Source organism: Desmodus rotundus, chromosome 5, assembly GCF_022682495.2.
Source record: "Desmodus rotundus isolate HL8 chromosome 5, HLdesRot8A.1, whole genome shotgun sequence".
NCBI classification, from domain to species: Eukaryota; Metazoa; Chordata; class Mammalia; order Chiroptera; family Phyllostomidae; genus Desmodus; species Desmodus rotundus.
In genome coordinates this window covers 75,734,433-75,745,891 of record NC_071391.1, presented here as the reverse complement: position 1 = coordinate 75,745,891, position 11,459 = coordinate 75,734,433, and the positions used below count along the sequence as shown (strand labels likewise).

Genomic DNA, 11,459 nt, shown 5'->3' with positions numbered 1-11,459 from the left:
ATTTTGGGACACAGTGGGCCCTTGCTATGTAATGTTTCCCTACTTAGCTTCCCAGGGTCAATGCTTATGCTTCCACATACCCAGGCATACTGCCCTGTCATACTTTCTGTGGCTCTAATGCCACCTCATCCTGTTTCAGCTCAGTAGTGTGTGACCTTGGCTTATAGAGAAACCCTCATGTGAAGTCCTTAATGTTTCAGAAATAAATGAATAAACATAAATGTGTAAAGGAAGCAATGTACCTGCAATTTCTGTTTTCTTCCCTACAACAAGTGTCCCTGTGGCAAGAAGTACATTATTGTGCTGCAAACTGGTCCAGTAGGCAGCAAAGTAAAGATAACAATACCCATAGAAAACCCTTAGATTAAAATATACACAGTAAATTTTATTCTAATTGAAAATAAATTTAACACTTAGTCTAGGGAACAGTGAGAAACTGTTTTGCTCATATGTCAAAATGTAAGTTCATTTTTCATAGTATAGAGTTTTAAAATAGCAGTAATATAGCTATTAATATTTAATTTAGATATACCCTGCACTTATGCATATGCATACACACAAATACACACTGAATTTTTTATTAAGTCTGGATTATTATTCTCATGAGAAACTAAGGAAATAATCCTACTAGTAATTTTAGTAAATAAATTGATAATATTGAAAGGCTAATAGGCATTTTATTATCAGGCCATCTTCCATCAACCATATCTATGAAATAAATTGGTTATGTTGAGTTTTTTGTGGGGACCAGCAATTGAACGTGTGCTTACTAAATGTGGTGACATCATTGGCTTTCCTGGGCTCCTCTGTCTTCAATTTAATGTCCTCCAATATTTCATGAAGCACTTCCCTAATTAATTTGTTCTCCTTAGCAATTACCGCACTTTATCACTATCCTGGTTACATATTGGGTTTCATGTTTGTCTTCTCTCCTTGAATGTGAAGTCATGAGGGCAAGGGGTCACTGCCTGTTTTGACTGTAGCCCTGGCACCTGTAACAGTGTCTAACATGGAGTAGATCACTTGCAACATGAATGAATGAATGAGGTGCACGAGGAGGATTCTCACACAAAGAAATTTAACTAGATAATATGGGGAAAAACACTAACCTTGGCTAGTTATTTAATTTTTAATTTTGAAATATTTAAATTGAAAATAATAGTATTAAAAAATAACATTGTGCGCTTAACAATGTGCCAGACAATGTTCTATGGCAGTTTCCCCATTTTTATTCACTTAATGCTGAAAGGTGTGTAGCTATGTATTATTAATTAAATTATTTTACAAATAAAGGAACCAAATAATGAGAAAGTTCAATACCTTTCCCCAAATGGAAGGTTAATAAGCTAAGTCAGATGTTCTGATTCCAGAGCCTGAGCTGTTAGTCTCTGTAATGTTCCCCCAAAGAGAACCATATGAAAATAGAGTTTTAGATAAGAACATATTTGACTCTACTGGCACCCTCCCTTATGTTTCCAGACTGCAAAACCGTGAGGAAAAATTCCTTTTTTTATAAGCCACCCAGTCTGTGGTATTTTTTTAATAGCACCATGTATAGATGAAGACACCAATGGAAGAGTTATTTTTCCAGATTACACTTCCTAACAAATGAGATATTCATTATTGTGTGAGTTTAATTATATACACACTTTCTTATTCCCTTCTTATTCTCTAGGCTTTCACTCCCTACCTATCCTGGCCTGATCTAAAGGCTGGTGAAGAAATCTCCCAAGGATATACTCCCTGATGCTCTTTAAGGTTAAACAATCTGATTAAGACTATGAAGAAAAAACATAGGCACGCATTTCCACAATCAGTTGGTGCTTCTTAATATGTAAACACAGCTGCTAAAAAGGAAGTTTGAACATACTTTCACTTTCACATTGCACGTTAAACACAAGAAAGACAAGCCATGGAAAATGCGGGTGAGTTTTTGTTTGTTTTTTTTTAACAGCCTAACAAGGCATGCCTTGGGGGGCGGAAAATGAAAGTAACTGGCTTTTGGGGAAACCATAATTAGGTTTTGTGAATGTTTAGGTGAGCAGCAATGAGAGGGAGGGAAGAAAGAGGAGCGAGGCAAAGGGAAGTAGACAAGGGGCGCAGGAGACTTGCACAGCTTTTGGAAAAGAAAGGCAAGGGCCACAAAGGAACTGGGACATTACTTGTATTCTGATGTCATTTTGCAATCTTAATTGAATTATCCTTATAAGTACTAGAGCAGCTGTTGTCCCCATGGAAAAGAGACTACCATTGTTTCATTCTTTTATTTTGCCAAAGTGAATAAACATGCGCCACTATCAGGATGATGTCTGGTTTTCGGGCACTGACTTGGACATAGTAAATCTCAGAATCCAGGCAAGACTGTGAGCATAAATGGATAATACTGAGGGAGAATAGGTGATGTGCATATTCTCAGTATGAGTGAACTGTGTGGAGGAGGACATTTAATGGGTTAAATCTAAAGGAGGCTCTTCCCTGTTGCTGACATGAGAGGAAATGATGTCGTTTTAGTAACTTGAGGAATCTTTGTGCTTCAAACAGACAGGTTTCTGAGGTCGAAGAGGAGGGAGTTTATCCAATCAGTGACGACGGGCACGATAAATGGCTTGTTGGATGGATTATTAGAGGAAAGAGTGCTGAACCAGGAGGAGATGGAGAAAGTAAGAAGAGAAAATTACACAGCTATGGATAAGGCCCGAGATTTGATTGATTCAGTCATTCGAAAAGGGCACCAGGCTAGCCAAATACTTATCAATCAGATTGTTGAAGTGGACCCTCAACTTGCAAACAATCTGGGATTCTCCTAAGGTAAGATCAATGACTCAGACTGGAGTTCACATAGATCCCGTGTCTTTGTACCTGATTTCTTCTGGGTCTGATTGTATGTCTGATTTCTTCATTGGTTATGTTAGTTTGCAGACAACTTCTTTACATCTGGCTTCAAGGCCCCATTTCTAAATATTTGCCACTACTGTATGTCATCTGTGTCTTTACTCTTAGTTCTTATTCCTTTTGCCTCAGTATTATTCCTTGGTTTAAAATTCATTTCCCACCCTAAATACGCAATAGCTCAGTTGCTGAAGTTCATGAGAACAGTCTGAAAAAGTTCATACTGCATTCTATATTACTCCTGGCATGGCACATTATTTATTTTTTTAGTTAGTTAGTTAAGTGTAGTGGTCTTTAAAAACTTATATAGTTATGTGACATGAAGACTTTAAGGTCTGTATTCAAATAATTTTTATAATTTCTCACTGAAATGTTGCTCCTTAGGAGTAATTAAACATGTTTTCATGATGGTCGAAGTACTCAGAGAATAATTCAATGCTTATAAAAAACTAGGTTTTTAAAAGTAGACTCTTTCCTCTAATTGTCCTCTGCATTTTCTTTTGAGTAACACTGTCTACTAGTATGGTCTAGGCTGTAGGCCATTGTGAAAGGACCACCTCTTCTATGGCCATTCCTCTAAATCCCTGATATAGGACCTAGGCAACTGACCTGCTCCCTCTATTTCCCTTATTCCCTCCACATAGCAGAGACAGGAGCACAGGTGGACTCCCAGCCACTTTTATGCTTCTCTTTTATGCTTCTATGTGCAATCAGAAGGAAAAGTTGTTCTTTCAAAGCAAAAAGCCATTTTTCCTAGGGACTAAGGGAGGCTATGCATGTCTTACTGACAAGGAAATGTCATCTATGGGTATTAACACTCCTTCCAAAATTAAAGACAAACAATAAATAACTATGAGAGTTCAAAATAATTGTCTTTGCTCCATTGCCCTATTCCTTTCCATTCCTAGTCCTTTAATTCCAGAGACAGTGGTGCACCCACTGTGCAACTCTCACACCCAGAGTCGACCTCGCCTCTTGTCAGATGTCGTCTCCTCAGTCAGGGTTGTTAGGGATTGGTCTTTCCCTCATTTACTTGCCAATTTTTTTAAGGGCTGTACACTGTGGCAATTATATGTCATAACTGAGTCACTCTAATGGGAGAGATCTTTCTAAAGGAGAGTTTTTGGCATGTACACTACTGCCAAAACAAGGCCTCTTCCAGAAAATGTTCTTGAATTTAGTGATGGTCAATTTTCTCCAGCAGTCTAGATGCGAGGATGGGACAAGTTGCAGCCTGTTCACTTGGGGTTGACATTTTCTGGGAAGCCTATGGTTCTCCGTCATTCAGGGTAGGGAAATGGACCATGTTGTGTCTACGAAAATCTTGTCTTCAATAGGAACTATGTCATACAGACTCAAGAGTATCTTATGTTTGTTAGCTCCTGACAATTCTTAGAATTTGTGGAAAAAGCTTCTCCAGTGTGTATTGTTATATTGAAGTCCTTATAAAATCTTAAAGAAATTTAAATTTAATTTTTGAAATTGACAATCATAATGAATCATGACCTCAGATGGTACATTATAGGTTTGATTGATTTAATGAACTAAATAGAGTGACTGAGGCTGTTGAATATTTTTCTCGGAGTGTGACTCTGAGTAAAGCAAAGGCAGATTATAGTGACTGTGATCAGGATTCATTTCACAGGCATCATCTATAGTGTCCTAATGGGGCCAGCAGAACAGTCATGAAAAAGAGCTCAGGAATAAAGGCAAGACAGATTTGTGTTTACATACTGGCTCTACCACTTTCCTGTCCTACAGCACTTAGGAAATGAACTTACCAATGATTGAGGGTAGACCAGTGAGTCACCTCATCATTATTTTCTTCTGTGATAAATCTCAAGGCTAACTGTCAAAGTTTAGGTGCCTTTACTTAGTCCAAGTCAGCTGTGAGTTAGACAACTTCACTTTGCACATACCTTTTACATAGTAGTGGCCACCTCAGGAGCCACCTTGAAACATGCACATTAAGAGAATTCTTGATTCTATAGTTGATGGAATCTCAACTCCACCTCATTATAGAATGCAAAAATCAAGAGATTCAGTGCAGGCACTTTTTTGCTCTGCCTCAGATGTTAAAGTCCAATAATTCATGTGGAGAGGCTTTTGTTTCCCAGTAAAAATTGTGGTTCCAGGTAAATCACATTTTGAACAGGATCAAAATGTGTGGAGTTATTTTCAATAGGGAGTTTCTAATACATTCAGACAAGATTCTTCAGAGATGATATGTGACTATTTTAATGCCTTTTATCTTCTCTGAAATTCACAATAAGGAAATTATCATACTACACAAGACTACCAAGTAGAGATTCTTCCCTTTCCAGGTATGGTATGTTCAAAGAAAGAACATTTTTCAACCTATTCTTCCTTGATGTTAACTGCAGATTCATGCGATAAACCTAGAGTGGAAACAATGGGTAATTCTCCTGGATTGATCATATGCCATCTTTCTTTTTGCTTATGCTGCTTTCTCAGAAGTAATTCTTACAGTTTCACTACCGTGTTTATACTAACATATTATGAACCCGTGTCTTAAATTCTGACTACCCACATGAATGCTATACTTCACTATTGTAGTGCCTACTGAACATATGCAGTCATCTCCAACACACCCCATTCTTTATAAATACCCAGAGCTGAATTTGCCATTTATTCTTTCCCATACATTGTTCTTCCTTTGGTTTTCACTATTTGGTTAATGGTGCCACCGTCACCAAGTTATTTGAACCAAAATCCTAAATTAGCTCTTTAGCTTTTTCTTCTCCTTCATACCCTTCAAGGAGGGGCCAAGTTTTATTGATTCCACTCTCAAGTCCAGATCCATCTAGCCACTTCTCATTTTATTATAGATCAGAGCCCCTATTCCCACAGGTCCCTATGACTCTTCAGCCATAACTCTCATTATATTTTCTTTTGAGTTTTAAAATATAAATTCATCACTGGGCTTTAAGCTTTTTGGGAACATTGGACATCTTTGACTTATTCATAAGTATCATCTGATCTAATAGTAGTCGAGTCAGTGTACATGCAATGAACATTTGTCAAAATACTATTTTACTAAATAATTTCATCAAAATGCTATTATTTGCTACACCACTAGAACAATATTTAGCATATGGTCACTGTGTCACAGACCTTGATCTATAGACTGTTTTCAGTATAACTAACAAGAGAAATAAGGTTCCTGTTTTTATACACAAGTTATGAAGGACAAAGTATTTAAGAATATCCACCACCATGTTAAAGTTAGCAAAGAATTGAAGGATTAGTATAACCCTACACACACCCATATCAGTTAAGATGATGTGGAATGCTGCAACAATTCAAACACTTTTGATGGTGCAGACACAATAGAAGCCTGTGCCTCATTTGTGGCACAGGCTTCTATTGTGAACTCAGTTCTAGTGTGAACTCAGGAATACCTAGACCCCTTCCATCACATGACTCTGATATCTGTGCTATAAAATGCCAAAATAACTCTGGTCTTGAAGCAGGGTGCAGCCAAGAGGAGGGCCCCAAGAAGGGATTTGTAATGGGGTCCAGGACTCGGGGTGTCCAGGAAATATTAGAAAAATATATATAGGATGTCCTCACCCCCACAAGCCTGAGCCAGGGGGGATGGGACACATGGAACAGGGCCATTCAGAGCTGTTTTGGGTAGCAAGAGCTTTGCAGTTAACCCCTGGCACAGTCATTTAACATATCTATAACCTTTGACTGGTTTCGTGGATGTGTTAAGTAGCTGTGGCCATGCTTTGAGCCAGGGGGATGGGAGTGACTTCCATCCAAGATGGGACTGGGAAGCAACTCCCCCTGGTTACAGGGCCTGCGTGAGAGAGTGGAGATGATTGGCTCCATGCCATGGGGCCACACCTGCCCGGACTTACTATGGCAGCCCAGTAAAGCTGGAAGAATACGGGGATGCTGGCAGGTATAGCTGACTGTAGGAGGAGTCAGAAATGGGGCTGCAAAGGAAGATGGGCGCTGGGATTTAAACTTAGGCCCGGCAGCCATAGAAAGAGTAGACCACGTGGCTCCGAAGTAAAAAAGAATAGACCACGCGGCTCTGAAGTAAAGAGGAGTCCATGCGGCTCTGAAGTAGAGAGTAGACCACGCGGTTCTGAAGTAAATGGAAGTACCACACGGTTCTGAAGGAGAGTAGAGAGGACCACGAGGTTTTGGAGCGCTTCTTTTTGCCACACGGCTTAGGCAGCAGGAGAGACTTTGCCAGGAAGAAAGGGGAGAGAGGACTCTTGCTGGTGGGCCATGAGAAGGTGCCACATGGCTTTGGATTAACTGGAGATTGCAGCAGCCACACAGCTGATGGTGCCAGGAGCCTGAATCACGGACTTCTACTTCTTTTCCTGAGACATGGTACCCCGGACTGGGCACAGGGAGAGGCAAGGACTGTGCATCTGTGGGCATTCTAGAGGACTTTAGTATCTTATTGAAGACATTAAGTCATTACTCTAAGTTTGTGAAACTTTTAAATAAACAATTCCTTTCCTTTTCACCAGTCTCTGGCATTGAGAGACGTCTTTCCTCTAGTGGCGGGCATTTTGAACCTAGCAGGTGGGTGTGGGGGAAAGGAACCTCCAGAGACAGAAAGGGGGAATCCTTTCTGTAATAATTTATCATGAACCACCCCCTGCCTTGCTCTGTAACAGTCTCAACCATCAGTTAGTGGCATTGGAAGAAATATGGAAAATCACTGGTGAGAGATTGTGCTGGGCTTGGCCTGGATATGTCACCCCCTAATTCTGCCTGCATTCCTTGTCTTGAACTCAGTCACCTGGCCCAACTGAACTTCTAAGGTGGTTGGCAGCACAGACTAGCTGTGTGCGCAGGAAGAAGAAGACAGAGTTTTGTTGAATAGCTAGCCAGTCTCTGCCACAAAAGATTTAAATGAAAATATTTCATTTCACACAGTATTGAAGTGGCCCAAGGAAATCCCAGGTCCAAGATGACAAGGAAGACCTTAAAAATGTTTCAGGTCTGTCCCCTGAAAAAATGGTCTCAGACTTAATGAGTCTTGATAAGGTCAATATGTGCTAGATTCCTGAAGTGGCAAACATTATTTTTGTATGAATCTAGCTTCTTTCTTACTAAATAGTCATTGTTTTATTTGTCCTAAAAAAGTATTTCACCCATAATTCTCAAATTATTTCATCAGAAAGTTACACATTCTCTTAAACTAGGAAGACTTTAGATTTGGAAGAAATTTAAAGGCCATGGAAGTGAATATGTCATCAGAGTTAGAAACTTCTGTAATGAATCTATTAATGGTGGTTATCCCATGCATGTTTTCCTAGGCATTTCAGTGGATGGGACATTCACTATATAAACAAAGGCCCTTTTCCTTAACTAAGAAAAATTAACTCTGATATAACCCAAGTGTTTATCTTTAATATTTTTAATCGTTCTCCAGACACATATATCAAGAAAGAGAGTATTCTTTCCTCTCTTCTTCCTAATAATGATTTCTATAGTTTTGTCTGATGCCGATCCTGGCCTGCAGGACCCTGTGTTGTGGCGACAATAGACAAATGCACATGGACTACAGAGATCCCGTGGAGGAAAAGGGACAGCATGGCCACTCTCTCAAGAGGAGAGCACTCAGACCCTTGCCTTGACAGGCTTTTATTGTTTTTCTAGGCCCCTTACACCAAAGATGGTCCTCATTTACTATGCATAGGTTTGTTTTGGGTGGTTATCTTTTACAGACAACAAAGGAGAGGATGTCACTAAATACATCAAAGAAGGATATTTGCAATGTAAAGGGAGAAATGGTTGAAACCGGTTATGCTCCATACCTAGAAGGTCTAGCTCAGATTTTAGGAAGATAAAGATATTCAAACATTTGCTGCCTCAGGGTGAGGGAGTTTTAGCAAAAGCAAGTCTCATAGCAGCCTAGGTACAATGCAGACCTGATTTCCCATGGGAGAACCTGTCTGTGGGTGTGGGTCCTGCCTGCCAACCTCTCTCCCCACTGGCTTTTCCCAGTGGGGGCTGGGCCACATTTCCCATGCGTGGAACAGTTCCCCACATTTGTCCAATGCATTTATTGTAATTATCTTTAACTTTACCCACAGTAAACCTATTTCATGTTGTCTGGGCAAATATACTATCATTTCTTCAAATTTCCCTTCTAAATTGAATATAACATTCTTTTACAAATAGTTTAGTTTCTGACAGATCATCCACATATTGAGAAAACATATTTATTTTGATACAGAGGTTATGTTACTTCTTTAGCAAGTACATGACACTGTTGGATGGTGTTAAACTTGTAATAAAATGAACCCTAAAAGCTTTACTTACATAAACCACTGTGAAAGCTCTTCCTCATATATTTATGTAATCAATGTTTAGTGTAATGAATCTCTCTAATGTGCCTCTTGATTTTAGCATTTAGTATTCTGTTCATAGCCCATTCTAGTTAATCCATTTAATATTCTTTATTCTCCTCCTCATATGTACATACTGTAGAGAGATTCTGAAGAACAGAAAAAAGTTCTTCATTTCTTCCTTTCTTCCTTTCATCTCTAATGCCTACTGTCAGGCCTATTAATTATGTAAGTAAATAAATAAATGGCTATATATGTTTAAAAAAAACATTAGAAATAGAGTAATTAGCTTCTACCTCCATTAATTTTATTATTAACTTTAAGGCATTTGAAATAAATTTATATCTTGAACAAGAAGTACAGAAACAGACTCAGCTGCAGAAAAATATTTGTTGCCAGATGGAAGGAGGGTTGGAAGGGTGGGTGAAAAAGTTGAAAGGACTTAGATGTTCAATGGGTTGTTACAGAGTAGTCAAAGGGATGTAAAGTAAAGTATAGGGAATATAGTTGAGAATATTGTAATATCTCTATATAGTATCAGGTGGGTACTGGATTTCTCAGGGTGATCACAATCCAAGTAATATAAAGATCTAATCATGGGGATGTACACCTAAAACTAATATAATATTGTATGTCAACTATAATTTCTTTAAAAAATTGTCTGCAAACATGTATCCTTCCATTTCTTACAGGAAATTTGACTCCATTATAATCTTCAGGGACCACTTTCATACATGCTGTTCATTTTTCACTGAAGCATCGTTATGTGGCACACGACTCGACGGAATGAGCAGGAGAGCACTCTTTTTACCCAAGCTCTGCAATTTGTGTTTGCCAAGTTTCTGAACCAACTATTTCTTTTAACCTGGTCTTCTTATTCATAAAATGGAATCAGTATATATTTAATCCATTTAACTGACACATTTTTCATGACAGATAATGAAATAAAGTATATGAAGAAATTTGAAGCAATTTATGAAGAAGTACCATGTTTTTTTGGACTATAAGACACACTTTCACCCCCAAATTTGGGAGGAAAATGGGGGTGCATCTTATAGTCCAAATGTAGCTAACCTAGCTCTCTGGGGGGAGGCATGCAGTGGTGGAGTGGGTTTTTTTTTTTTTCCTATTTTCCTCCTCTAAAGCCTAGGTGTGTGTTATGGTACGGTGTGTCTTATAGTCCAAACAATACAGTATATATTTTGACATTCCTAGCTTCTGAAATATGGTTCATGACTGCAATACACAGCAGGCACTGTGGTGTGGTCTTACCCATACCATTCTATCACAAAAAGTTAGAAGAGTTATGAATCCTCACCCCACCTGTACACACACACACAGATGAGATAACAGAAGCACAAAAATATTAAATAAATTGTCCAAAGTCTTCATATAATGAATAGAAGTTGACCCCAAGGTTTTGTTTCTCAAAGTCCATTCTGATAAGCTGCACGAAAGAGAAGGTTTTAGACAAAGGAACAATAAAAGGACATGCATTTAGGTTAGTGCTCTTACTAAGATGTATTATTCACAGTTCCCCAAGAGTCTTAAAATAATAAAGGACAAGAGATACATAAACTGAGAGTGTAAGTGGCAATCAAAGGATTGAAAATGGCACAACCAGAACAAGATACAGAAGCCTCTGCCTTCTATATAACAGCTTTTCTTACTATCTACTGTTATAAAAAATGATATTGTTGAACATGCTATCACAGGAAATTCTAACACTAGGATTTTTATCAGTATGCTTCCTTTAAAACATTACTAGTAACTAGACTGCTCCATTAATTTATTTATGTATTTTTCAATGTAATATTGTATGTATATAACTATTTTATAGGTACATATCTGAATTGATAAATGTAGCATTTCTCAATTTTATATCCACTCCATCTACAAGTACCCATCCAATCGTAGGTAATTCCATTTTAGTCACTACAGAAAGTTCTGTTTATGACCAGAGTTTCAACATTTTTTGACTTGACTATGTTCATAAAAATAAAAATGACAAATTCTTTCCAATGCAGTATATCATATGGCTATTGATTGTAGTTTTTGAAATTCAACATTATTATAGTATAATTTATATAACATAAAATACATTTCTTTTAAGGATATAATCTAATTATTTTGGACAAATGTATTCTGTAGAATAACACCCTCAAGTTGTGGGACATTTCCATCACCCTAGAATGTCTCTTCATGTCCTTTGCACAATTTCTC

General features: G+C 38.2%; 1 protein-coding gene across 1 annotated transcript; it reads left to right on the top strand.

Moving 5' to 3' along the window:
* Window positions 1-1,845: 1,845 nt before the first annotated feature.
* Window positions 1,846-11,459, top strand: CARD16 (caspase recruitment domain family member 16). Its single transcript, XM_024570870.4, has 3 exons — window positions 1,846-1,925; window positions 2,542-2,808; window positions 9,929-11,459. Exons 1-2 carry the CDS (start codon window positions 1,913-1,915, stop codon window positions 2,805-2,807), a joined length of 279 nt encoding a protein of 92 aa, XP_024426638.2. The 5' UTR covers window positions 1,846-1,912; the 3' UTR covers window position 2,808; window positions 9,929-11,459.